This window comes from Zingiber officinale, chromosome 8B, assembly GCF_018446385.1.
Source record: "Zingiber officinale cultivar Zhangliang chromosome 8B, Zo_v1.1, whole genome shotgun sequence".
Taxonomy (NCBI): domain Eukaryota; kingdom Viridiplantae; phylum Streptophyta; class Magnoliopsida; order Zingiberales; family Zingiberaceae; genus Zingiber; species Zingiber officinale.
This window is the reverse complement of record NC_056001.1, coordinates 11411409-11438471: the sequence shown is the minus strand read 5'-3', so window position 1 is coordinate 11438471 and position 27063 is coordinate 11411409. Positions and strand designations below refer to the sequence as shown.

The following is a 27063-nucleotide window of genomic DNA, read 5'->3' as shown; positions in this document are numbered from 1 at the left end:
GCACAGGCAAGGACTCAATATCAGGCAAAGGATCAGATTGAGTTCTTTGTTGCCTTTGCTCATCAACATCAGAGTCAACTTCGACTCGTTCTTCACTTTGATCATTCAAACTTAGATTTCTAAGTTCAAATTGAATTTCTCCTACATCCCTTGGTTGATCATTTAAGTTAGGGATTTCTTCAAAAGCTACATCAGAGGACTCTTCAATCAATTTGGTCCTATTGTTGTAGACTCGATAGGCTTTGCTGGTAAGAGAGTACCCGACCAGTATCCCTTGATCAGCCTTAGCCGTGAACTTCCCAAGATGATCCTTGGTGTTCAAGATAAACACCTTACAACCAAACACGCTAAGATGTTTAATTGTAGGCAGTTTCCCAAACCAAAGTTCATGGGGAGTCTTTCCTAAAAACCTATGTATTAAAACTCGATTTTGCACATAGCAAGCTGTATTCACAGCTTCAGCCCATAAGTAGCTCGGTAGTGAGTACTCATTGAGCATGCTTCGTGCAGCCTCTTGTAGGACTCGGTTCTTTCTCTCCACAACCCCATTTTGTTGTGGGGTCCTTGGAGTAGAGAACTCATGCCTATATCCCTTTTCTTGACAAAACTCTAAAAACCTATGATTTTGAAATTCCCCACCATGATCACTTCTAATGGTTTTAATTGTTGTCAATTTTTCATTTTCAGTTCTTCTACAAAAGGAAATAAAAATATCTATAGTTTGGTCCTTATGTTTCAAAAAGAAAGTCCATGTGTATCTAGTAAAATCATCAACGATTACCAAGCAATATTTACTTCCATTCAATGATATTACACTACTGCAATCAAATAGGTCCATGTGCAATAAATCTAAAGCAGTAGATGTACTTACAGTGCTTTTACCTTTATGAACAACTTTTGTTTGCTTACCCTTTTGACATGCATCACATAGTTTGGTCTTGTGGTACTTGATGCTGGGTAAGTCTCGCACTAATCCTTGGTTGGCCAACTTCCGGATGTTCTTCATGTTTACATGTGCCAACCTTTTATGCCATAGCCAAGACTCTTCTTCTTTCGACATGAAACACTTAATCAAAGCATTAGTAGCACTTTTAAACGATACTTGATAAATATTATCAACCCTTGTGCCTACTAGTACCGTGTCAAGTGTGTCAATGTGTTTAACCAAACATTGACTTGAATGAAATTCAATTGTGTAACCCGTATCACACAATTGACTGACACTTAGGAGATTAAAAGTCATCCCCTTGACTAGAAGGACATTCTTGATATGGAGACATTCGGATATATGAATGTCTCCAACTCCTATAACCTTAAGGCTACCATTATTACCAAAAGACACATTACCTCTACTTTTGTTTTGAATGGTTGTAAACAGTGATTTGTCCCCGGTCATGTGCTTGGAGCATCCACTATCTACAAACCAAGGTGGTAGACGCAAATCCACGCCCAATGCCTACAAGACACGGAAGATAGAGGTTTTAGGTACCCAAATCTTGGGACCTAATGCTTCTACAACGAAAGACCTAGGAACCCATGCCTTGGTCATACCTTTCCTAGTTCCATGAGCCCTAGAAACATGTGATCTACTATTTTGAGTTCTAGACATTAGAGAAATAAAACTCGACTCCTTGGGTTGATACCCTAGCCCGGCCTTGTTGTAGACTGCCCTTTGGGCATTTAGAATCATGTCTAGAGTCTTAGAGCTAGTTGAGAACTTCTCAAGCATTTTCTTGAGTTTCTCAACCTCACCCTTTAAAGCCTTGTTCTCATCCTCAAGGACTTCTAGATGTAGGTCATCGACCTCATCTTCCCTAAGGGTCCTTAAGGTTTTTACTTCTTCTTTTAACAATTTATTTTCTGTTTTTGACTTTTTAAGCAATGTAGATAAATGAGTGATAGTCTTATAACACTTTTCTATATGAGAAGAGGTTACCTCTTCATCATCCGACGATGATGAAGCCGCGGTTGAGGCGTCGCTCGAATCTTCCTCACTTCCGGAGTCCGAAACCTCCCTTGCCATGAGTGCTAATTGTCGTGTGCTCTTTTCCATCTTCTCTTCTTCCTCCGATGAGCTTGATGAGGACTCATCCCAAGTGGTCTTGAGAGCCTTCTTCTTCTTGACTCTTTCCTCCTTCTTTTTGGCTCGTTCCTCCTTCCTCTTTAATTTCGGACACTCGCTCCGAATGTGTCCTTTCTTGCTACACTCATAACATATAACATTAGATTTATCAAAATTTTGATCATTAGTTTTACCTTTTCCTTTGTATCTTCGGCTTCTTCTCATAATACATCTTACGAAGTTCGCCATCTCACTTGATGATGATCCACTTTCATCATCGGATTCGGAGGAAGAGGTGGATGAGGAAATCTCCTTTTCCTTCTTCTTTTCCTTCTTCCTTCTTCCATCCTTGCTCTTTGGTCCTGCAAATAAAGCAATACCCTTCTCTTTTTGACCTTTGTTAGCAAGCTCATGAAGTTCCATCTCACAGAAAAATTCATCTAGTTTAACAATGGAAAGATCCTTGGATACCTTGTAGGCATCTACCATAGATGACCACAAGGTATTCCTCGGAAAAGATTTAAGAGCGTACCTTACTAGATCGCGATTCTCCACTCGTTCGTCCACAGAGTGTAGACCGTTGATGATCTCCTTGAATCTCCCATGAAGTTCACTTACCGTTTCATTGTCCTTCATGGTTAGATTTTGGAGCTGATTTAAGAATAGGTCCCTCTTGGCAATCCGAGAATCTCGAGTTCCCTCTTGGAGCTCGATGAGTTTGTTCCATATGTCTCTTGCACTCGAGAACGGACCTACCTTGACGAGTTGGTCCTTGGCGATTCCACATTGCAAGGTGACCATAGCCTTGGCATCGGCTTGTGCTTTGCGGAGTTATTCGGTAGACCACCTTGACGAATCGAGTTCCTTACCTTCTTCATCCTTTGGTGGTGTGAAACCTTCCTTGACTGAGAACCACATGGCAATGTCGGTCTTGAGGTAATACTCCATGCGGCCCTTCCAATATTGAAAATCTGCTCCTTCGAAGTAGGGTGGTCGATTTGTGCTAAAGCCTCCCTTCATAGCCATCCTTGTTTGCTCTTTTGGGTGTTAATCCGAATCAAAGAGCCCCTTGCTCTGATACCACTTGTTGGGATCTTAGATGGCTAGAGGGGGGGGGGGGGTGAATAGCCTCTATGAAAACTTAAACAAAATCTTTCTTAAAGAAAAACTTGTTAGCACAGCGGAAGTTGAAAACTAAAACGAAAACGAAGGAAGAAAAGCGCACACAGCAGACACAAGGATATACGAGGTTCGGGGATAACTTGCCCCTACTCCTCGGCGTGTCCGTAAGGAGGACGACTCCTTGATCTTTCGGTAGATCACACCCCGGACAAAATCCGGCTAAAGATGTCTCCTTCTCGGTGGAGCAACCTCTCAACAGAGTCTCAGTTGATTATAGAATTAAGCACAAGACTTACAGTGGCTGAGAAGAATAATCAGATGAGCTTACAGCCACGCGGAGAAGAAAACGGAGCAGAGAGCGCACAACAACCTTCTTAGCAAGGAGCTCACAGCTTCACCAACTTGCTTTCTCAAAGGATTGATCGCAAAGAAACAGAGAATCGGTGCCTTTTCTGAACCTCTCTTCTTCCTTCTTATGTCTCTCTGCTTCACTGGCTCGAATCACCGCTGCCTGCAGAATCGCTGCTGCCAACAAGGCGTAGCCAATCACCTCTCCTCCTCATCTGGTTCTCTGAACCCATGCCAATGGAAATCACTGGCATCTCTGGATACGAACCAATGAGTAGAGGTCAAACTGAGCGCAGCCCAATCGCAATCAGAAACCCAGTGAACGTTGATGCCTCAAATGCATCTGTTGCAGCAAATCACAGTGTAAAGAGCACTTGTCTTCTTCTCTTAATGAAGCTTAATTTGAATTCAACCATGAGAGTGTGACCTGCAACCTGCAAGCTAAAAAGACTCACAGCAGATGGTTAAAAATAGATGGGTGAAAACAAATACGGCAATCAGAAAAAGTACATGCAAAACAAACAATACCGTGGGTCGGTCTGCAGACCGATCCACGCTTTCTGGATCATCGCTGATCGGTCGGCAGACCGATCAGGAACTAATCTGATCGGTCTCCAGACCGATCAGATGTCGCTGCGCTCAGCTTCTGATCGGTCTGCGGACCGATCAGGCACTAATCTGATCGGTCCCGAGACCGATCAGATGTCGCTCTTCCCTGCTTACTTCTTGATCGGTCTCGCACCGATCAAGAAACTCACGAGGCTATCGATCGATTTCGATCGGTGCAGATCGACCGAATCGCCAAGAGCCATCGATCGATTCCTAATCGGTCGGCAGATCGATCAGTGAGTTCGGTACTCTGTTCGCAGACGCCAACTTCTGAACGATCTCCGAGCCCTCTCGACCTAGTCCGGAGAAACGAGCTCCCTAGCCCTCTCCCTAGTCCGGAGCCCTCTCTAACTTCGCATGCCAAGCTTCCTTCTTGGACTTTTCAACACCAGATGTCCGATCATCCTTGATCCATCTGGATTTTCCCTTGCCTGGCTTCACTCACCAGGACCTGCATCTAGCTTCACTCACTAGGGTTTTCACCTGGCTTCACTCACCAGGATTTCCAATCTGCCTGGCTTCACTCACCATGACTTTCCAACTGCCTAACATCCCAGTTAGGACTTTCTCAATCAGGTCAATCAAGTCAACCTAGATTAGTAATCAATCTGAGTTAAATATCTGATACAAACTTAAATCAGTGTCAACAGCAAAACAACATCCAGGTCAGACTGTATCAACAAAGGAGAGTCGTCCGGTTCACACTGGTTGAAGACCAACTTTACAAGAAGGCTTTCTCAAGTCCACCTTTGAAATGTGTAAGCTCGGAGGACGTGGAGTACATCCTCCAGGAAGTGCACCAAGGGTCGTGCGGAGGATATCCGGGCGGACGATCGCTGGCTAGGAAGATCATGCTGGCCGGATACTTCTGGCAAACCCTGCAAGCAGACGCCGCTCGGACCGTCGCAACGTGCCTCTCCTGCCAGAAGTACCACAACGTCACCCACCGACCGGCGGAGGAGATGAAAGTGTCTACGGTGTCCTGTCCATTCAATCAGTGGGGAATGGATATCGTGGGTCCGTTCCCTATTGCGACCGGTCACCGGAAGTTTCTTCTAGTGGCGGTCGACTACTTTTCTAAATGGGTGGAGGCCGAGCCACTAGCCAAAATCACCGAGCATATGGTCAAAAGATTTATCTGGCAGCATATAATCTGTCGGTTCGGCATTCCTCGCCGGCTCATATCTGATAACGGGCGACAGTTCGCCGGGAAGCAGCTCGAAGAATGGTGCAAAAGTTATGGCATCGAACAACACTTTACTTCCGTGGCGTATCCCCAGAGCAATGGTCAAGCCGAAGTAGCCAACCGGGAGATTCTTCGCATTCTTCGGGCTCGGCTCGACCATATGGGAGGAAGCTGGGTGGACGAGCTGCTGGACGTCCTATGGGCTATCCGCACGACCCCAAAAGAGGGAACGGGCGCCACGCCATTCCATTTAGTGTACGGCGGCGAAGCAGTTATCCCAATTGAAGTCGGCGTAGAGTCCGTCCGGATCCAGAACTATGATGATGACAATGCCGAGCGGAGGAAGATGGAGTTGGACTTGATCGACGAAGAGTGAGCCAAGGCGTCTGTCCGGCTGATGGCATACCGGCAGAGAATGAAGCAGAACTACAACCGGCGCGTAATCCCTAGAGCATTCCAAGTCGGCGACCTAGTATGGAAGAAAGTAAAGCCGGTCGGTGACGTTGGCAAGCTGGAGGCTCCTTGGGCGGGCCCCTTCAAAGTCATCGAAAAGCTCCGCTCGGGTGCCTATTATCTGGAGGATGAAGACGGACGGCAACTGGATCGACCATGGAGCGCAAACCACCTCAAGCCTTACCGGGCGAGGTGAAAGGTGCGCTAATGTAATGCATGTTGTATTCTTTCCGTTCGGCTGTATACTTGAAATGCAGGAGTAAAAATTCAGAAAATTAGCGCAAGTATAGGGCATCGTCAGTCGAATCGGAAGACCGTCGAGCTCCGACGTTAAATATCGAGAGTCGCGCCGGCGACTATAAACCCTCCGGCCGGAAGACCGTCGAACTTCGACGTTAAATATCGAGAGTCGTGCCGGCGACTATAAACCCTCCGGCCGGAAGATCGTCGAGCTCCGACGTTAAATATCGAGAGTCGCGTCGGCGACTATAAACCCTCCGGCCGGAAGATCGTCGAGCTCCGACGTTAAGTATCGAGAGTCGTGCCGGTGACTATAAACCCTCTGGCCGGAAGACCGTCGAGCTCCAACGTTAAATATCGAGAGTCGTGTCGACGACTATAAACTCTCCAGTCGAAAGACCGTCGAGCTCCGACGTTAAATATCGAGAGTCGCGCCGGCGACTATAAACCCTCCGGTCGGAAGATCGTCGAGCTCCGACGTTAAATATCGAGAGTCACGCCGGTGACTATAAACCCTCCAACCGGAAGACCGTCGAGCTCCGACGTTAAATATCGAGAGTCGCGCCGATGACTATAAACCTTCCGACTAGAAGACCGTCGAGCTCCAACGTTAAATATCGAGAGTCGCGTTGGCGACTATAAACCCTCCGACCGGAAGACCGTCGAGCTCCGACGTTAAATATCGAGAGTCGCGCCGGCGACTATAAACCCTCCAGCCGGAAGACCGTCGAGCTCCGACGTTAAATATCGAGAGTCGCACCGGCGACTATAAACCTTCCAGCTGAAAGACCGTCGAGCTCCGAAGTTAAATATCGAGAGTCGCACCGGCGACTATAAACCCTCCGACCGGAATGAAAGACGCTTGACGATAAGCGACAAGGGAAAGTAGTGACAAGTCGTATGCCACCTGCACCCGCTCGGGAGGCCTAGTTGGCCGAGTTGTGTGTCATAGGCCCCGACCAATCACTCACAAGCATGCAAAGTAAAAATGAAGTTGCACAAAGATAAATTTTTCAGAGATTAAGGAAATTAGGGTCGAGCAGCCGAATTACAAAAAGGAAGTTTTTTGGCCGAATGACCGAATTACATGAAGACTTCTACTCCAAAAAAATCATAAACGGTCTTCGGGATGGAGGAGAGAAGCGTCACATAGTCTTCGGCCGAGATAGTGGTGGAGTCGGGAAGCTGAGCCTTAGACTTCAGGTAGTCCATTATGACGGTGATGGCAAGCTCAAAAGCATTATACATCCGCTCACACACTTTTTTTGAGAATTCGACCGAACGGATGTACTTTAGCCTCAGAGAGGCGACCCGACCTAGCTCAGCCTCCTGATATTCTTTGAGGGCCGCTCGGGAGGCGTCGACGGCGGCCTTGTGTTCTTGCAAGGCAGCTTTCAGCTTCATCACCTCGTCCGATCGGGCCGCCTTCTCGCCGGCCAGCTGATCCATCAGATCCTTAACCCGATGCTCCAGGCCCCGAGCCTGGACATTCTTCTTCTCCAGATCGGCGATAGCCGTGTTCTTCCGCTCGGTTGCCAGGCTTATCTTGCGGTCCCGTGATTTGACCTGTCGTTCAAGTTCGGCTAGAGTATGGGCCTGATCGGCCGTCTTTTTCTGCTCAGCCGCCAACAGATCTTGGGTCTTTTTTAGCTCTTTCTGTAGCTCGGCGTATGAGGGGCCTTGGGAGCCGGACGGGCCACCCGAAGCCTTCAGCCTCTTTATCTCTTCGCCCGCCATAGCCAGACGATTGGAGACAGCGATCTCCTCCACCCATCTCTGACATAAGCAAGATTGTTAATGGTCGATCGGAAATAATGCGTAAAAGACTTGAGAAAATACGCTTACCCCAGTGGCCTGCTGCATGTGACTGTTGGCCAGATTGCTGAGTGGAATCATAGCGACGCGTGCCCGAGCATCGGCCCACATTTCGGCTAGATGCCCCTTCATTGTGATCATGTGCTCGGGCGCGGTTGGCCGATCAGACTTGGGCATCAACTCTTCGGTGGGGAGATGCAGGGAGACCCTGATGGTACGACGCCGACCGGGAGTTGTTTGAGCGGAAGCTGGGGAAGGATCAGAGGCCGGTGCAGAAAACTGGGACAAAATGGCTGAGCGTCGGACTCGGCGGGGAGAAGGCGGAAGGGCGCGGACAGGTATGACCTCGAGGCGATCCGCGGGTGCGTCCAGTTGGGATGGGGGCCGATCGAACGAGATCGCCTCCACCTCTGGGGCTTTGCCGCGAGAATCGGCGGTGGTCCGTTCGGACGGTTGGATCGCAGAAGTGGCCGAGCGAAGCGGTGTTTCCGTTCGGCGCCTCTTTTGTCGGAGAGGGCGTTCTTCCTCCCAAGCGGAGCTTTCCTCCCGAACGGAAGGCTCTCTGCTAGAAGTTGCGCCAACCGCTGGCTCCGGGAGAGAAGCCTGAGCGGCCGACTCCCCTGCATTGGTTTCGCTCTCTCCTTCGTTGGAGCCGACCGGGGTGATACCCAGTTGCTCCATCTCTTTGGCAGCTGTGGCCTCGAGCGCCGCCGCTTTCCTCTTCAAAATGCCGGCCATCACGGACTCCATGACAATGTCCGCTGCAAAGGAAAAAGGAGAAAATCAGTTAACAATCAAGGCGAATGTACAAGTAAAATTCTTACCGAAGTCGCTCGGGGGGTCTGGATCGGACTCAGGCCAAATATATACATCACCCCTTCGGGTAAGAACTTATTGATGTCGAGCTTCAGACCGGCTAGCATGTTGGCAGCGTGAAGATAGTCCGGTCGGGTCTTGAACCTCTTTAGCTCAGGAGAGATTGGCGGTCCGACCTGCCACTTATTGTAAAGCCCGAAAAATTCCAGAATTTGTTTTAGAAATATAGTATGATTTTTCTGGAATTTTTAGATATTTTTCCGGAATTTTTCGAGTAGCGGAAGCAGCAAAAATAATTGGAACCGTAAAATAGCTTAGGCGGGAATCGAACCCGAGACCTATGGTTTACGGATAAGTTTAGTAACCGGTGAACCCAGCAGGGCCGTGCTGAAAGGAAGGAGAACCAAATATATTTATATTAGAGTTGGGTTCATTAAACCACTTAATATAAATATAAACTTAAGTTGGGATTTGGGTTATTTTATATTGGTTTTACCGTGACCTATTCCTCACCCTAGCCCTCACGCCGACTCCTCCTTCTCCTCTCCCTCACGCACGGTACACCAAGCCCCAAGGGCCAAGGGAACATCTCCCGGCGACGACTCCAACACAAAAAGGGTCCTTCTCCGCGAGAGGAACGCGAGGACGGAAGCGGTTCGTCGAGCGGACAGTTTTCCGGAAACACCTAGCGAATAGAATCGTAAGAAAACCTTACGATTGAGGTAAGAAACCCCTCACCTGCAGTATAATTGCTCTCGCTTGTTAGTTTTGGCGTTAGTTCAGTAATTTTACAGTTCTCAGTTTTAGGGTGTGTTTTTAACGCACACCAAGCATTCGGTAGAATGCCCAGTTCAGAAGGATGCACCAATAGGCGTCCTAACAGCATGTAAAATATATTAGAAACATTTTATTCAGTTGGTTATCAGTTATCACAGCTATATGGATCAGATATCCATTGGGTAGGCTCCCACAGGAGCCTCTAGGTTCAGATAACCTAGCTCTAGGTTCGATAACCTAGAAATAGAAAGTAAAATAAAACAAGAATCAGGATTTTACTTTTATTCAGTTGGCACTGTACTTGGATCAGATATCCATGGGTTGGACTCCCACAGTCGTCCCTAGGTTCGATAACCTAGTAACCCCTAGATTCGAACTTGCAATCCGGGTCTCGTAGGGATGCGCGCACAGAACGGTTGCGATGGCCCAACAACATGTTTAGTATTTTCATCTACTATATGTATAGTTTTCAAATTTGAAACCAGTGATGAGAACACAAATTTAGCGTTCAGTTCAGTTTACATGATTTGAGTTCGTGTACATATTTAGATATATGCATGACTAGTTCAGTTCATGCTCAGTTTATAAATATGCCATGTTCAGTTTATATATTATGCCATGCTTTGTGTGATACCATGCCATGCCATGCTTGCATGCTCAGTTTAGTTTCAAACTGCATGTTTTAAAAACATAATCGCATCGTTGCATGTTTTTGTGAGGTAGATGGTTTCTTACTAAGCTTATTGGCTTACAGATACTACTTTTCTTATACTGCAGATACCGGTAAAAGAAAAGTGGATTAGCGGAGGCTGGAGGGCGATGCTACGATGATGTGTGTGTGCAAGGGGTCTGGAATAAAGATCCTTGGGATCTATACGTTTTTATTTCAGTTTAGCACTTATCATGTCTAGTTTGATACTTAGTCTTGTTACTAATTGTTCTAGCTTAGTAACTATGTTTTGTTAGCTTATCATGTTTAGAACATTAGTACTTATATGCTAGAATGTATCTTCATTGTTTTAGAACTATTGTGTGATGTTTTGGCACGCCAAAGTGCTGAAATCAGAACTCTCGAGTGAAATCAGACACTGATCGGTGCCCAGACCGATCAGGGTCTGAGCTGTTCCACCGGATCGGTCAGCCGACTGATCCAGCGAGATACAGTATGCTACTGTATCCTCCTGGATCGGTCAGCCGACCGATCCAGCATGATACAGTAGCCTCGGAGGAAATTTCCAGGTGCATGGATCGGTCAGCCGACCGATCCAGCATCGAACAGTAGGCATCTCAGCGCCTCCAGGTGCCTGGATCGGTCTGCAGACCGATCCAGACACACCTGGATCGGTCTGCCGACCGATCCAGCCTCTGCTGGATCGTTCCGTAGACCGATCCAGCAGGGCACAGAATCGCAGTAAGATTGATCGATCCGTGGATCGATTAGCAGCTAGCTGGGAAGTTAGTTTGAGTTCCTAGCTCAGATGGGAGGTCAAGCATTCTCCTTAGCACATGTACACCAACCGGAAAGGGTCTTGAATCCTTCCTTATAACAGCATGGGTGCATCAGTTATCAGATTAATAGAGTCAGTTAGTGAAATTTTTATTTTACCTAGTTTTCCGCACAGTAGTTCCAGTAGTTAATGTAGCGATCCGGCTCACAGCCTAGTACCCAGGAGTTGGGTCGTTACACTTATCTTACCCTTGTAGGACCGTTGGGCCGGCTAGAAGGGGGGGTTGAATAGCCCTGAAAAATCCAAACGCAAATACCCTTCTCGAACTCTTAAACTAACACTTGTATAAAAATTAACTTAAACAATAAAAAGCAAGAAAAAGAAGCATAAAAACGAGGCACCGGATTTGACTTGGTTACAACCGGGGAGGTTGTTAATCCAAGGAAGATGGTTGCACTTAAGAACTCCTTCAGGCGGAGAAGCCTCGTTTACAGCAGTGTAGGCACAGAAAAAAAGAAACTAATCAAAGCAGTGGAAGCACACAAGTGTTGTTACAATTTCTGAACTAATGAAAAAGCTTCTGGACCAAGGCTATATTTATAGCCTTGGTCGGGGCGCCTGGAAGGGCTCGTGCGCCCGGAAGCATTCCGGGCGCCCCGGACAGCTCCGGGCGCCCGGATTGGTTCCGGGCGCCCCGGAGCAAAAAGTCAACTGCGGTTGACTTTTTGTCCGGGACCACTCCTCCGTTAAGTCCCCGTCTCGGTCCGGGTCTTCTGCTCCGGATCCGCTTGATTGGGTGATCTCTGACATCCGGAATAGGGCTCACCCGAACCCATCTTCCGGTCTTCTCGAGCATGCTTCCCTCCGGCTTCTCGTCCCTCGGAATTGCCGCGTGTCCCTTCTCGTCCACCAGCGTACTCATCCGCAGACTTCGTCCCTCGATCGCACCCCGTGCCGACCTTCGCGCTAGCTGCGTCTCTTGCTCCCCGAGCAATCTTTCGCTCCGGCTTTCGTATCTCGGAACCATCGCGCACTTCCTTCTCGTCCGCCGGTGTACTCTTCCGCAGCGCCTCGTCCCTCGGACGCACCGCGTGCCGTCCTTCTCGCTAGCTGCGTCTTCCGCTCGAGTACCTGTGCTCCTAAGCTCCTGCACACTTAGACACAAGGTTAAATACAACGCAGGACCTAACTTAACTTGTTGATCACACCAAAACAACCTTGGGGTTCCAACAATCTCCCCCTTTTTGGTGTGATCAACCCAAGTTAAGCTAGGGTCAACAATAGATATGAAATTAATTGCAATAATATGCAAAAAAATTAAAATTTCAAATTTTAATTTACAATTTTTTCTACCTCCCCCTAGACTTATACTTTCCCTTCTCCCCCTTTGATCACAATAAAAATGGGGTTCCATGAAAAACAATCTAAGGGTAAAAGACTTAAAAAATATTTCAATAAATTTCTAAGTTTTTAAGAAATTTAGAAAGTTTTTCTAAGTAATTTAAGGTGAGATTTCTTGTTTAAAAAGATTCTTAACAAAAAAAAATGATTTTTGAGAATAAAGAGATTCTAAGCAAGTAAATTTCTAATTTGAAATAAAATGTTTTGAATAACCTTTTTCAAGCACTAATTAATTCTTGTATTAATGCTTCATTAGTAAGTTAATTAAATATTTATTTCAATATTTTGGCTTCCAGGTCGTGGCGAGGCACTAGGCCTTCTTGGTTATTGGAACAACAACCACTTCCTTAGACAAAGCCTCATAAAGAAATTCTTTGTTTAATTTTCTCACTTAAAGCGTAAATTTTAATTTTAAAATTAATTTAAGCATGATTTAGGAACCCAATATAGGTTCCAACCTACTGGATTAACTAAAAAGTTTTTAGGAACATATTTTCTTGAAATGTTCCTAATTTGTCCAGGGTGATATTTAAAGTACCAATTTAAATTATTAAATCTTCTAACATTGGTTTTAGATGAACATGCATGGTTTTTCAAGTTATCTACTTGAATTTTCAAATCATCATTTTCAAGTTTCAATTTTTCATTTGCTAGTTTTAATTTATCTAATTCTTCTAAGGGACAAGACTTAGCTAGAATTACTTTTAAATTTTTATTTTCACTTTCTAATTTGCAGCAATCTTTTGTTAAAAGTTTAACAAACTTAAACATTTTATCGGGAGGAAGAGATCGTACCTGACTTACCTTGTCGATCTCGTTGTCCGCTTCTCCCCGCTTTCTTCCGACGTGTCTCCCCCTTCATCGATGCTCTCGATGCTCATTTCGGAAGAGCTTGAATCGCAGTCGTCGTCTTGATGACTCGCCATCAGTGCGAGTCCGGAGAATGCTTCGACTTCCGATTCGGACGACGTATCGTCCCACGTCGCCTTCAGGGCCTTTCATTTTTGGATAGGCTTCTTACCCTTTTCCTTGTCTTTGTTCTTCAGCTTGGGGCAGTTGTCCTTGACATGCCCTTCTTCGTCGCAATGGTAGCAGCGGATCGTTCTTTTCTTTCTACCCTGTGGATGGTTAGTTTTTCTAGAATTATATAACTTCTTAAATCGTCTTACCATCATTACCATTTCCTCGTCGTCGAGAGAAGATTCCGATTCAGGTTCGTCTCTCGAAGCTTTGAGGGCGACGTTGTTCTTTGGCTCTCTCATTCCTGCACATCTTGACTCATGCACTTCAAATGTTGAAAAAAATTCTTCTAATGAAATTTTTTCTAAGTCCTTCGAAATGTAAAAGACATCTACTAATGATGCCCATTTTGAATTTCTAGGGAAGGAATTTAAAGCGTACCTGAGCGAATCTCGGTTACTTACCTCTTCTCCGAGATTCGAAAGTCCGGTGATGAGCTCCTGTATCCTCGAGTGTAGATGTGCAATTGTTTCACCTTCTTCAAGACGGAGGTTGGTGAGCTGGTTGCGAAGTAAGTCCCGTCTCGCAAGCTTGGCTTCGGATGTTCCTTCGTGTAATTCAAGGAACTTCTCCCAAAGCTCCTTTGCCGACACGGTTGACTTCTTGTGGAGGAAGTACAGTTAGCAGATGGAATTCTGCTTTCTTGTTTGCCACGTACTCGGCCTGCTCTTTCTTTGTCCATTGATTTTTTGTTTTGCCCTCGGGAGCTTCAAAATCGAGTTCCATTATTAATAATAAATCAAAATCGGTACCGAAAAATACCTCCATGTGCTTCTTCCAACTTGCAAAGTCCCCCTCGAATTTTGGCGGGTGGATGTTAGATCCGGCCATCTCGTTGCTTCGTTCGGCGGTTAGTCCTCCTGAAGCGTCTCGGCTCTGATACCACTTGTAGGACCGTTGGGCCGGCTAGAAGGGGGGTTGAATAGCCCTGAAAAATCAAAACGCAAATACCCTTCTCGAACTCTTAAACTAACACTTGCATAAAAATTAACTTAAACAATAAAAAGCAAGAAAAAGAAGCATAAAAACGAGGCACCGGATTTGACTTGGTTACAACCGGGGAGGTTGTTAATCCAAGGAAGATGGTTGCACTTAAGAACTCCTTCAGGCGGAGAAGCATCGTTTACAGCAGTGTAGGCACAGAAAGAAAGAAGCTAATCAAAGCAGTGGAAGCACACAAGTGTTGCTACAATTTCTGAACTAATGAAAAAGCTTCTGGACCAAGGCTATATTTATAGCCTTGGTCGGGACGCCTGGAAGGGCTCCGGGCGCCCTGGGGGGATAAAGTTTTATCCCCCAACGTTTAGATCACGTAAATCGTGATCTTGGCCAAAATCAGGGTCCGGGCGCCCGGATTGGTTCCGGGCGCCCTGGAGCAAAAAGTCAACTACGATTGACTTTTTGTCCGGCACCACTCCTCCGTTAAGTCCCCGTCTCGGTCCGGGTCTTCTGCTCCGGATCCGCTTGATTGGGTGATCTCTGACATCCGGAATAGGGCTCACTCGAACCCATTTTCCGGTCTTCTCGAGCATACTTCCCTCCGGCTTCTCGTCCATCGGAATTGCCGCGTGTCCCTTCTCGTCCACCAGCGTACTCATCCGTAGACTTCGTCCCTCGATCGCACCCCGTGCCGACCTTCGCGCTAGCTGCGTCTCTTGCTCCCCGAGCAATCTTCCGCTCCGGCTTTCGTACCTCGGAACCATCGCGCGCACTTCCTTCTCGTCCGCCGGTGTACTCTTCCGCAGCGCCTCGTCCCTCGGACGCACCGCGTGCCGTCCTTCTCGCTAGCTGCGTCTTCCGCTCGAGTACCTGTGCTCCTAAGCTCCTGCACACTTAGACACAAGGTTAAATACAACGCAGGACCTAACTTAACTTGTTGATCACACCAAAACAACCTTGGGGTTCTAACAACCCTCCCCCTCCGCGACGGTTTGTGCGGCCGAGCGGAGGGGGAGGGTAAGATAAGTTCAAAATCAGAGGGGATGTCAAAATTGTCCATCAGAATAGCGGCGTCGCGCCGATCGAAGCGCGACTCCAGGGTGGTATACCACGGGCTGAGGGCTTGGTCTTGAGGTTGAGAGGACTAGCCATTGGCCGAACGGACGAAACAACAAAAGGCGAAAAAAGAGGCCGACGACAGAGAGGAGAAGAGGATGAACGAGACAGCGACTAGAGGACGAGAACTCAACAAAAAACACAAGGCTAACAAAGAGAGAAAGTAGGAGAACCTTACAAAGAAACGGAGGATCGAGGGAAGAACACCGGAGATCGTCGGAAAACAGAAGAGCAAGGTTGCCGGAGTGCTGAAAGAGAAAAGCTGTAGAGCACGCGAAGGCAAAGATGCGGCTGGGGTAGAAGGCGAAGGCTTTATAGGGTTGGGCCCGAGCGGCCTCCACCGTCGGATGCAGGTCATGGGAACCAAGGCACGCATCGGGCCGTCCATTTCAAACCGCCTTTATCCCGTCGGACACCACGCCGCCGCCGTACGATGACGACAGCAGCGCCACGTGGCATGCGACTACTGGAACGCATTTAATGAGCGCGTGCTCGGCCTTAATGATGGAGATTGACGCAAATTTCGAAGAGATCCGAGGAATGTTGGCGTTGACTGACGTTATAGCTATCCCGTGGGGGCCGAGCGGAGGATGGTTGCATGGAGATTCCGCTCGGCGTGACTGGCGGTCCAGTCAGTCGGACTAATCGCCTCCTTCGACTAGACTTGAAGGGGAGACAAGTGATCCGGCAGTAAGGTCGGAGGACCCCCTCTGGAGGGGAGTCAACGCCACGTGGAGGTCAAAAGTCAAAAGGGTCAGCATGAGTTCCGGCCGATCGGAAACGGGGTAGGTCGATCAGCCGAACGGAACCGAGCAGAAGCAAAGACAACCCAACGGGGAGTCGGGTTTCCGACGCTCATGGTGAACAGGGTCACCGGCCGAGCGGATAGCCCACTCGGTCGAAGCATAAAAGCATCGTTGCTGTGGAACACTCTCAGTTGAGCACCCGGTCGGACCGATACCTACGCCTGGTCGGACTAATGCTTGCCGAGTGGATGGACGCTCGGCTCGGGGAAAAAAAGGAGACAAGGACAAGGGGACATTGTGGAACATCATCTTCATCTTCTGACAGTAGGCATATTTGACGACCAGGCCATGCGTAGAATCGTACGACGGAAAGTTCTGCTGTCCCATCAGAGAGGTGCTCAGACTGTAGCAGTATGGTGTCAGACATGCTCTTCTGGCAAGCCCATACTAAGGTATGGTACAGGACACGTGTACGCTTCGGTAGGTGTGCACAAGTCTCCCCACAGCTCTATATAAGAGCCCTCAGACTTCGCCGGAGGTACGAAATTCTTCATGTTCGGAGACACTTCATCATTTTCCTCTTGCCTGACTTGAGCGTCGGAGGGTCGTCGTCGGGAACCCCTTCCCGGCTCGACTTCCTTACAGGTTCGCCGGAGATTCGTGCAGCCAGTCGAAGACAGCGGAGAGCGCCACGTCCCCAGTGTCAATCGACTCAGCGTTCGGATAGGATCAGTGAAGAAAAGAAAAACGGTAGTAAAAATCAAATTGTCAGAAAGGTAAAATAGGAAACGCACTTAAAAAAAAAAATATTCTTAGATAAATATCAAAATAACGTATGTTTTTTTTTTTTTTTTTTTTTTTTGATAAATTTAAATTTTTATATGTGTTCTTTGATAAATTGTTGATATTTTTTTTTTAAATAGTTAATAATTTTTAAATACTTTATAAATAAAAAAATTGGCCAGTCCGTCTAGGAGACTAGTACTCTATGTGATAGACTTTCATAATTTATATTCTTTCAAAATGTACGGCCCTCCCCGAAAGAGCGGTGACAGCTTCCTAAATGAATTTGGTCAGAACCAAATATTGACCACAAACCTTCCGCATGTCAGTTGTTCATGCGTTCAAAAGAATACTTGGGAAGCACGTTTCTACAGCAGCCATTTACATAATTCACAGAGAAAATGAAAGGCAAAGAAAAATAGTTAACATAGGAAGTCAAATTCCCATGCAACTCTTCTCTCCTGCCCTATATAAAAGTCACACAGGGTCCTGCAGGATTCTCATAAAAAAGACGAGAAATCAACTATGGCTGATCTCTTCCACAAGCAGGCCGAGTTTTACGTCGAGGCTCGCCCGAGTTACCCCGACGAACTCTTCCGATTCATCTCCTCCAAAACCCCCAACCGGACCCGAGTCTGGGACGTCGGCACCGGCAGCGGCCAAGCCGCCGTCTCCGTGAGCATCTACAGTATTCATTTTGCGTTTTGTAATTTAATTAATTGTTTAGTCAAGATTTTTTCTCTAACTCTCGAACGATTCTCGACTCAGCTGGCCCAATTGTATGAACGAGTGGTGGCAACGGACACGAGCCCGGAGCAGCTCTGCTTCGCCCCCAAACTCGCCAACGTCGACTACCGCCACACGCCGAGCGCCATGTCCCTTGCGGACCTCCATCGCCACGTGGCATCGCCGTCGACCGTGGATCTCGTCACGGTGGCCCAGGCCCTCCACTGGTTCGACCACGCCGCGTTCTACGACCAGGTCGACTCGGTCCTCGCCAAACCCGGCGGCGTCCTGGCCGCGTGGTGCTACACCCTGCCCCGAGTCGACCCGTCGGTGGACGCCGTGCTCCGGCGGGTCTACGCCCAGTCGGACCCGTTCTGGGCTCCGGAGCGGCGGAAGGTGGACGACGAGTACAGGACGATTCTGTTCTCCTACGACCCGGTGGAGGGGGAGGAGACCACCGGTCCGTTCGAGTTCGCGGCGGAGCGGACCATGGATCTGGAGGCGTACCTGACGTACGTCCGGTCGTGGTCGGCTTATCAGACGGCGAAGGAGAGGGGAGTGGAGCTTTTGACGGAGGAGACGGTGGCGGAGTTGGAGAGGGCGTGGGGCGGCGATGGGAAGCTGGTGAAGGCCATTCGCTTCCCAATTTTCCTCAGGATTGGAAAAGTGAAGAACTGAACATTTTTCTCTGCAATTCCCACGCATCGTCTGATCTTTACCATTTCACAGAATCATGATCAAATAAATTGTTACGCAGAATCCTACGAATTAATGAATATCTGAATTCTCTTAATTGTATGTCTCGAGACAAATTAACTATTTTTTGAATCAAATGATCAATAAAAAAAAAAATAGCAAACGGGGAGATTGATTCGTGTTTTCCTTCCTGGCAAAATTCAAAAGCCATCGTTAAACCGAGGAATATGCCAAATCTAGGGCGGTGCCTATTTATGGCAACAACGCTATTTTTTTGAAACACCTTCAAGGATCGATTCGATGTCTTGCTCCCTTGCCACCAGTCTCTTCTTCCTCGTCCAAGAAAAACAGGGCAGAGGAAGAAAGCGACAATGGCCCTCCAAGGGCCGCCCACATTGCCTCAGCAAGAAGCACGTCCCTCCGTCTCCTCCTCCCACCACCACCGCCACCGCTCCTCCCGCTTCCAGTTCTCCCTCGACAACTTCAACTTTCCGCTTCCGTTCATTCGCCACGGCTCTCGCGCCGAATCGGAACGCTTCGCCGCCTCGCAGCGCGAGCTCCACGATTTCGACTCCAGGAATGTCATCCTCGGCGATGCAGACGGCAGCGACCCCCACCTCGAGTTTGCTGGCAACGCCGTCCGCACCGCCAAGTACTCCCTCCTCACCTTTCTCCCCCGCAACCTCTTCGAGCAATTCCACCGCGTCTCCTACATTTACTTCCTTGCGATCGCGGTCCTCAACCAGCTGCCCCAGCTCGCCGTGTTTGGCCGCGGGGCATCCATCCTCCCCCTCGCCTTCGTCCTCGTCGTCACCGCCGCCAAGGACGCCTACGAGGATTGGAGACGCCACCGATCTGATCGCATCGAGAACAACCGCCCCGTGTCTGTCCACGACCCTTGCACCGCCCAGTTCTGCTCAAAGAGGTGGAAGGATGTTCGCGTCGGGGACGTCCTTAAGGTGTCCGACGATGAGACCATTCCTTGTGACATGGTGATTCTCTCCACTAGCGACCCTTCCGGCCTCTGCTACGTCCAAACCATCAACCTCGACGGCGAGTCCAACCTCAAGACACGCTATGCCAAGCAGGAGACGATGTCTCGCCTCGCCTCTGATAAATGCGTCATTCGCTGCGAAGAACCCAACCGCAATATATACGGCTTCCTAGCTAACATGGAGGTCGATGGGAAGCGGGTCTCACTAGGTCCCTCCAACATCATCCTTCGCGGTTGCGAGCTCAAGAACACTGCTTGGGTTATGGGCGTTGCAGTGTACACCGGGAATGAAACTAAGGTCATGCTCAATAGCTCTGATGCTCCCTCAAAGCGTAGCCGCTTGGAGACCCAAATGAACAGGGAGACTCTGCTTCTTTCTGCAATTCTGATCGCCCTCTGCTCTGTCGTGTCCATTTGTAGTGGAATTTGGTTGGGTAAACATGGTGACGGTTTGGAGCTCGCTCAATTCTTTAGGAAAAGAGACTACTCCGGGGATGTTGACAGGAACTATAACTACTACGGGATTGGGATTCAGGTCTTTTTTACTTTCCTCATGTCTGCGATCGTGTTTCAGATCATGATTCCCATTTCACTCTACATCTCGATGGAGATGGTCAGGCTTGGGCAGTCCTATTTCATGACTTGGGATAGCAATTTGCTCGATGAGAGCTCAAAGTCATGGTTTCAATGTAGGGCTCTAAACATAAACGAGGATCTTGGGCAGATTAAGTATGTTTTTTCGGACAAGACAGGGACTTTGACAGAGAACAAGATGGAGTTCCGTCGTACAAGTATTTGGGGGATAGACTATAGTGGTGGAAATGCTTCTTCACAGGACAATAACGAATTACATTATACCGTAGGTAGCATGTTCTTCTTTGCTACTTTCTGCAACTTGTAGGCTGTAGTTTAAGGTGTAATTTGCTTAACACGTCTGCCACATTTTATTCATTTTTTGATAGTTTCTAATGAACAGATTTGGAAGACAAAGAAGCCAGTTAAAACAGACCCTGATCTAGTCAAATTACTGAGAAATGAAACTGATACCGAACATGGAAGGCAAGCTTATGAGTTCTTCCTTGCTTTGGCATGCTGCAATACCATGATTCCTCAAGTTGTTGAGACTTCAGATCCCAATGAGACATTAATAGATTATCAAGGTGAGTCTCCGGATGAGCAGGCACTCGTTAATGCAGCTGCTTCCTATGGTTTTGTACTTATGGAGCGCACATCCGGACACATTATTGTCGATGTCCTTGGGGAGAAACAAAGGTAACCTTCCAGTTTTTGTTTTCAAGATGAAATTGTTTTTCTATGATTATATAATTGATATGAACCACAGTTCCACATGACATGTAATTGATATAACATTTTATTTAATTGCTGCTCAATTAAGTTAGCAGCTGGTTGTCTTACTTTATCATGGTTTTGATTGATAAAGGCAACATGATTAATGATGACAATTTTCAATTCTTGAACTGTGTGCCAGTGCTACAAATGGGAGTGTGTATTATATGCATATTGAATCTTGACAAGAATGTTTCATCAGAATTGTTGGTTATAGCAGTCTTATAAGAACTGATAGCATTCTACAAAGTATTTGCCTAAATCCTGTTATACTGTACTATCTGTAGCATTTATGGCTCAATCTATAGCTAATGGAATTTTGCCTAAATCAGCCACGGTAGCTCAAAGTAATGGGAAAAACGAGTGGAAAAAATTTGATTGGTAATAAGACGAAATAGAATGGAGAATATGTAAAGAGAAAGCTAGAATGGAGATAAAATCTAAATAAGACGTTGCTGGAGATGTGATCTACAAATAGACATTCTATATGGGTGTGTGAGAATGGATCATAACTAAAGAGAATTTTCTGTTTATTGTGCTAGGATCTCTACTCTAGCATTATAAAAGTATGTAGTGCCTGAAGTATATTTATCCCAATTTTAGGAGTTCATCTGCAAATTAATCATATTATTGAATTCAGAAACATAGGCCAACTCATTTCCAAATGATTAAAATCCAAAGTAGTTTTTTCTCGTTTTCTTCATGCTAGTATCCTTTTGAATATTATTTCCATAAATTTTGTAAATTCATCTGCACATTAACCATAATACTCAGACAGTTCTAAAGACTTCGAGCCAATATGTTCCAAAGTGATTCAATCTGTACCTAGTTCTATTTCGCTTCTGCTTCATGCTACTAAGCTTTTGAATCAGTCCTCTCCAATTTTTAACTCCTACGAATACAATTGCAGATTTGATCTTTTAGGTCTTCATGAATTTGATAGTGACCGGAAGAGGATGTCAGTTATAATCAGGTGTCCTGATAACACAGTAAAGCTATTTGTGAAAGGCGCTGACACTTCAATGTTTGGTGTTGCACAGAAATCCTTGGACTTGAAAGTTATTGATGCAACCAAGATAAATCTCGAGGCCTACTCATGTTTGGGTCTGAGGACTTTGGTTATTGGTGTACGTAAATTGAGTAGAAATGAATTCAAAGAATGGCACTCTGCCTATGAGAATGCTAGTACTACTTTGATTGGAAGGGGTAGATTGCTTCGAGCTGTTGCAGTTGATTTTGAAAGAAATTTTGAAATTTTGGGAGCCTCAGCAATTGAAGATAAGCTACAACAGGGTGTACCAGAAGCCATAGAATCCATGAGAAAAGCTGACATCAGGGTTTGGGTCTTGACAGGGGATAAGCAAGAAACTGCTATTTCTATTGGCTATTCTTGTAAGCTTCTAACCAGTGAAATGACTCAGATTGTGATAAACAGCAATTCCAGAGAAACCTGTAAAAAGAGTCTACATGATGCAGTTGCCATGTCTTGCAATCTTGCGGAGATGTCAACTGAAAGTAGATTGTCTTCCTCAGTATCTTCAAGGGTTCCTATGGCTTTGATTGTAGATGGTTCGAGCCTCGTCTACATGTTGGAGACAGAATTGCAAGAAGAGGTACATGACGACTCGAATATAGATGTTAAACGAGTTCTCCAGGCTTCTTTTTGCCTAGCATTTATGTTCTTGTACTCTTTTTACTTTGAAAGTGCAGCTTTTTAAGGTGGCTATCATATGTGATGTTGTGTTGTGCTGCCGTGTTGCTCCATTGCAAAAGGCTGGAATAATTGCTCTTATAAAGGATCGAATAGATGATTTGACCCTTGCTATCGGAGATGGTAAGCTTCAAATTTGCATATTCACTAGACCACAGATGAAGCCATTTCCTTTAGTGCAGTGTAGGTTCTCTTTTAACATATTTTTAATACCAGGTGCAAATGATGTCTCAATGATCCAAATGGCTGATGTTGGTATTGGCATTAGTGGCCAAGAGGGAAGGCAAGCTGTTATGGCATCAGATTTTGCTATGGGACAGTTCCGATTTTTGGCGCCCCTCTTGTTAGTTCATGGGCATTGGAATTACCAGAGGATGACCTACATGATCTTGTACAACTTTTATCGTAATGCAGTTTTTGTCTTCATCCTATTCTGGTATGTGTTTATGAACAATGTTGCATGGAATTATCAAACTTTCAATTTACCTTTCTTATGGTTGCACGGAATTAACAAATCTACATCTTTAAGAATGGATGTGCATTATCTCACTAATTTTCTCTTCAACATGTTAATCTACCCATCCCTGCTTATCTTCTTGATAACATATATTGCTAACTATGATGTTTTTGGATGATAGGTATGTGCTTTATGCTGCTTATAGCTTGACGACCGCTGTAACTGAGTGGAGCAGTGTTTTGTATTCTATTATTTACACAGCTCTACCAACCATCATCATCGGAATCTTCGACAAAGACCTTAGCAGGGAAACATTGATAAAGTACCCTCAGCTATATAGATCAGGGCAGATGAATAAAAGCTACAATTTGAAGCTGTTCAACATCACTATGCTTGATACAGTTTGGCAAAGCGTGGTTATCTTCTTCATTCCTTGTGTTGCATATACACACAGTGGTATCGATGAATCCAGTCTAGGAGACTTATGGACCCTTGCTGTGGTCGTTCTAGTTAACATTCATTTGGCTATGGATGTATTTCGATGGAACTGGATCACGCATGCATCAATATGGGGTTGCATTGCTGCAACACTAATATGTGAGATTGTCATCGACTCTGTGTGGTTTCTACCGGGTTACTGGTACGTCTGTTTTCCACAAACTCATCGCAAGATTATATTATAAAGTAATTAAGAACTGAAACTTGTTTGACAAAGTCTAAAATTTTTGTATCGATGCGTTGATTTCTATGATTGCTCTAACGTTATTGCACCTTGCATTCGCATACAGGGCCGCCTTTAACGTAATGAGGACTGGATTATTTTGGCTATGCTTACTAGGTGTCCTTGTGGCCGGGATGCTTCCCCGTTTCGTAATGAAGGCACTGATCCAGCATTTCATGCCTAATGACATACAAATTGCTAGAGAGTTGGAGAAGTTTCGGAATGTAAATGGAGGCTCCACATCGAGAAGAAGATTCTCGCAACCTTGACGGCAGTAAATACATTATTTAATCCTCTTATTTTTCTTAGCTACTTTTACTGGGTGTATTGTTTTATTCTTTAGCAAAGGATTTCGTTTTTCACCAGAGTTAGCTCTTACGTATTCGCAGAGGCAGGTTAATAATCACGCTGAACGTATTTGTCGATCAAATAAAACTCTTGAGTCGATATCGATCGAGATTTAGAGAAAATGTTGGCTAAACGATCAATACAACTCTTAAAACAAGAAAAATGACAACTGTGGGTGCTCATGGAGATTGCGGCCTGGCCGTTGCCGGTGCCGACACCCCAAGCGGCCAGTGCTGATGTCTCAGAGACTCAGAATCGGCGGTTAGTTTTGGAAGAGTTGAATCGAAAGTGTCCGTCGGGTTACTGGGGGCGAGTCTCAACTTATGATATTTTGACTCCAAACACTAGAATATTTCACTTTTTTGTAACTAGTTTCATTGTCACAAACTAGGCCCAACTGAAACCATTCAAGTCGAATTTCCTCTCTGTTCCATCTCCATTATCTTCATCGGCATTGAGGTCTAGTTGTGCTGTATGACTAGCTATTCCAAAACCAGTTGATTCCTTTCCTCTATTTTTCTGTTCTGCATGTTTCTTGCTGTGTGGATGCTCAAGAAATATGGCCTCAGCTCTTCTTTCCTTGTGCCATGCCTCTGAAATAGCGCCTCCTCTTTGAGCTTTAGAACTTAAAGGATGCGCCTCAAATTTACAGACCGATACAGATGCTCTTTCGTAATCTCCTAGACTGGATGAAGAAAAAGGCTTGTAATCATGCAGGTTTGGTCTACGAAGCAGTAAGCTGCCATTATACTTTCTTAAACCTTGGTGGAGATCATTTATGTCTTGATTCTTTTGTGATCCTTCAGATGATGTAAGGCAACTTTCTACTGAAGATCTAGAGTCAGCAAGTTCAGCTTGATGCACTTGTAAATTATTATTCAGGCGGGTAATAATTTCCAAACCTGGAAAGGCATTGCTGAAGCATTCATTTGAGACTTCGGATATTAGTTCACAGAGTTGAACTTTAGCAGCTTCCAGTCCTGGAGCACCCAAATTCTGCTTCCCAAGTGTCTCTTTAGCCTTCTCCAGCACAGACTGCAAGTATTTACCCTGCGCCTCTATTCGGAATTGTAAATGCCTCTGAACCTTTTACAAATCCATTTTCATGACGTGTCAACATCATAATATAGTAAAGTAAACTAAACTAGGAGAGATGAAAGTAAAAGAAAAGACTTAGAAGGTTTTTTTTCAGGATGATTACTTATCTTATTGTTGCTCAGCTTTTCACCTTAGTGAATTGTAGTGTTTCAGTTATCTTTTAGTTCTTTTTTTAGCAGAGTTATCTATTTAATGATGCTGTTTTTCTGAGTACGAAAAAAACCTGAAGTTTAAACCAATTGACTCGGCTACTGCTATCTTGAAGGTGTACCATTCTTTAATGAAGTCGCGTCATATATACCTTTCTATAGAAGTTCTCATTCTGTTAGAAAATGAATATATTTTTTTCCCCAATGTTTCTTCTGCAATACTAAGGCCATTATTTTTCATTTAGATATTTTTTTTTCTTGTTTTCTTTCAGACAAAACTATGATATAATGAACAAAAAAAAATCCATCAAAGCTCAGGGTGTCTGCCACGCTACATCTAAACTGTTTCATATCTTCTGGTTACCGTTCCATCTTGACATGGATGATGGGCATATTTTCTCTTTCTTGATTTATGGTTTTAACCATTCCGTTGAACTGTTTCCCGTGGCTATATCATTTAACTGAAGTTCATCAAAATAACTAGGACGATTTATTGTTATAAATGATGCTTGCTCCAATTTTCATTCTACAAAACCAGCTAGTCAGTAGGTACTATGCAGTAACTATATGCAGACATTTTTAGAATATTGATACAAATAAGAACTGTTAAATTCTTATCAACTCAAATAAGGTATCATGGATCTAATCTTAACACTACGTGTTGACTAAAATTTACCTCTAGTTGTTCTTGTAGCTGTCTTTGTACCTCAATTTGCATTTGAAGTGCTTCATTTATCTGAATAGGCCTGAAATGGCGCTCTTTTAGTTGTAGATTTTTTATTATTATTATCATCAGATTAAATGAGTGTTGATGTTCTCTTACTTGGGCTGGGGAACAATATTTGTATTTGTCACGGCTGATATATTATTATTACCTTCATCTGTCATTTCTGCTGCTAGCTGACAACCTACAACTGCAGCATTATGTATTAGCTTGCAAGCTCATTATGTTTGGTAAATTTGGATTTGCTCTTACCACTCTTAGTACTTCCCATGTTTGCTTGAGGTTGAAGATTTTTGCTGAGTCTGTACTTCTGCAATTCAACAAGAGAAGCTTAGTCTTCAAATATAAAAATGAATAAAGAAAAGCTAAGGAAGAAGAATTAAGTAATTAGTTAGTCAGGACCTGAAGATGGCTTTTTAGGTGATACAGTGTCAGTCCAGGAATGCCCATGAGTCTCATGACTGCTTTTGGTGTTGCCTCTGCATTATACTTATGCAAGTTAGTTTGCTATCATGCAAAGTATGTTGCCTTGGCTCTATATATATTTTTCTTGTATACTTACTGTCTGCTCCGCCAAGTTGATTAACTGCTTCTATGAATTTATCATGGAGTTCAGGTGTCCACTTCAACCTTGGCTTTGCATCAGTCGATAGCACTAGTCCCGATTCGTCTGGAATGCTCCCCCATTGTTGCAATAACAAATGCCTCTCTGGAGGAAATGCTTCCCTAGAAGAAACGACGTTGTTGTGGCCTTGATGATACATCTTCTGCTTGGTAAGAAATAGTATGCACATCAATCATCAAATAGAAGCAAAGATTTCCCTTTTCCTTTTTCTTACCTTATCTATTGTTGCCTTTGTTTCAGGTAATCCTATGCACATCAGATCTTTGAGTAGCTGAAACTTGTCGCTTTAGATTCATCTACTTCGTATTTCTGGAATGCCAGGACATGCACATCTATGATTTATCATTTTCCCAAAGGCTCATCTGCTTCTCTTGCAGCTGAAGGATGGTACAAAACTCTTTATAAGCCAACTGCAAAAGAGAATTTGGAATTATTTGAATAAAGCAGTTAAGTCGATCCGATCTTCAGAGAAACCCAAAAAGAGATATTGTCCTTCCTTTAATATGGACCATGTGCTGGAGCTTTAGTTTTCAATTCATGAAGTTAAAGTTTGCACTCATTCTGCAGAAGAAACTTTTTCATGGAA

At 45.3% G+C, this 27063-nt stretch overlaps 3 protein-coding genes across 6 annotated transcripts; 2 read left to right on the top strand and 1 right to left on the bottom strand.

Moving 5' to 3' along the window:
• Nucleotides 1-17366: 17366 nt before the first annotated feature.
• Nucleotides 17367-18400, top strand: LOC122016001 (putative methyltransferase DDB_G0268948). The gene is made up of 2 exons (XM_042573131.1): nt 17367-17556; nt 17650-18400. Exons 1-2 carry the CDS (start codon nt 17407-17409, stop codon nt 18283-18285), a joined length of 786 nt encoding a protein of 261 aa, XP_042429065.1. The 5' UTR covers nt 17367-17406; the 3' UTR covers nt 18286-18400.
• Nucleotides 18401-18495: 95 nt separating this feature from the next.
• Nucleotides 18496-23901, top strand: LOC122016002 (phospholipid-transporting ATPase 1-like). Its single transcript, XM_042573132.1, has 7 exons — nt 18496-20156; nt 20274-20569; nt 21555-22257; nt 22355-22478; nt 22572-22791; nt 22994-23452; nt 23601-23901. Exons 1-7 carry the CDS (start codon nt 18675-18677, stop codon nt 23800-23802), a joined length of 3486 nt encoding a protein of 1161 aa, XP_042429066.1. The 5' UTR covers nt 18496-18674; the 3' UTR covers nt 23803-23901.
• A 109-nt stretch (nt 23902-24010) lies between these two features.
• Nucleotides 24011-26833, bottom strand: LOC122015999 (myb-related protein 2-like). Of its 4 annotated transcripts, none has more exons than XM_042573127.1 (8): nt 26692-26833; nt 26415-26619; nt 26255-26331; nt 26105-26162; nt 25952-26042; nt 25805-25874; nt 24784-24967; nt 24011-24708 (listed from the first exon to the last, which is right to left on the bottom strand). In XM_042573127.1, exons 1-8 carry the CDS (start codon nt 26731-26733, stop codon nt 24269-24271), a joined length of 1167 nt encoding a protein of 388 aa, XP_042429061.1. In that variant the 5' UTR covers nt 26734-26833; the 3' UTR covers nt 24011-24268. The 4 variants fall into 4 exon arrangements, with proteins under 4 accessions (XP_042429061.1, XP_042429062.1, XP_042429063.1 ...); XM_042573128.1 differs by having other exon boundaries at nt 24011-24705; XM_042573129.1 differs by having other exon boundaries at nt 24784-24961.
• Between the last annotated feature and the right edge of the window lie 230 nt (nt 26834-27063).

Coding starts and splice junctions, on each gene's coding strand:
- LOC122016001 (XM_042573131.1), top strand. CDS start 17,407: ATGGCTGATCTCTTCCACAAGCAGGCCGAGTTTTACGTCGAGGCTCGC. Junction 17,557..17,649: donor GCGGCCAAGCCGCCGTCTCC/GTGAGCATCTAC, acceptor TTCTCGACTCAG/CTGGCCCAATTGTATGAACG.
- LOC122016002 (XM_042573132.1), top strand. CDS start 18,675: ATGGCCCTCCAAGGGCCGCCCACATTGCCTCAGCAAGAAGCACGTCCC. Junction 20,570..21,554: donor GTCCTTGGGGAGAAACAAAG/GTAACCTTCCAG, acceptor ATACAATTGCAG/ATTTGATCTTTTAGGTCTTC. Junction 22,258..22,354: donor AGACAGAATTGCAAGAAGAG/GTACATGACGAC, acceptor TTGAAAGTGCAG/CTTTTTAAGGTGGCTATCAT.
- LOC122015999 (XM_042573127.1), bottom strand. CDS start 26,733: ATGTGCATAGGATTACCTGAAACAAAGGCAACAATAGATAAG. Junction 26,332..26,414: donor TCAACTTGGCGGAGCAGACA/GTAAGTATACAA, acceptor AGTATAATGCAG/AGGCAACACCAAAAGCAGTC. Junction 24,709..24,783: donor CTTCAGCAATGCCTTTCCAG/GTTTGGAAATTA, acceptor CTAGATCTTCAG/TAGAAAGTTGCCTTACATCA.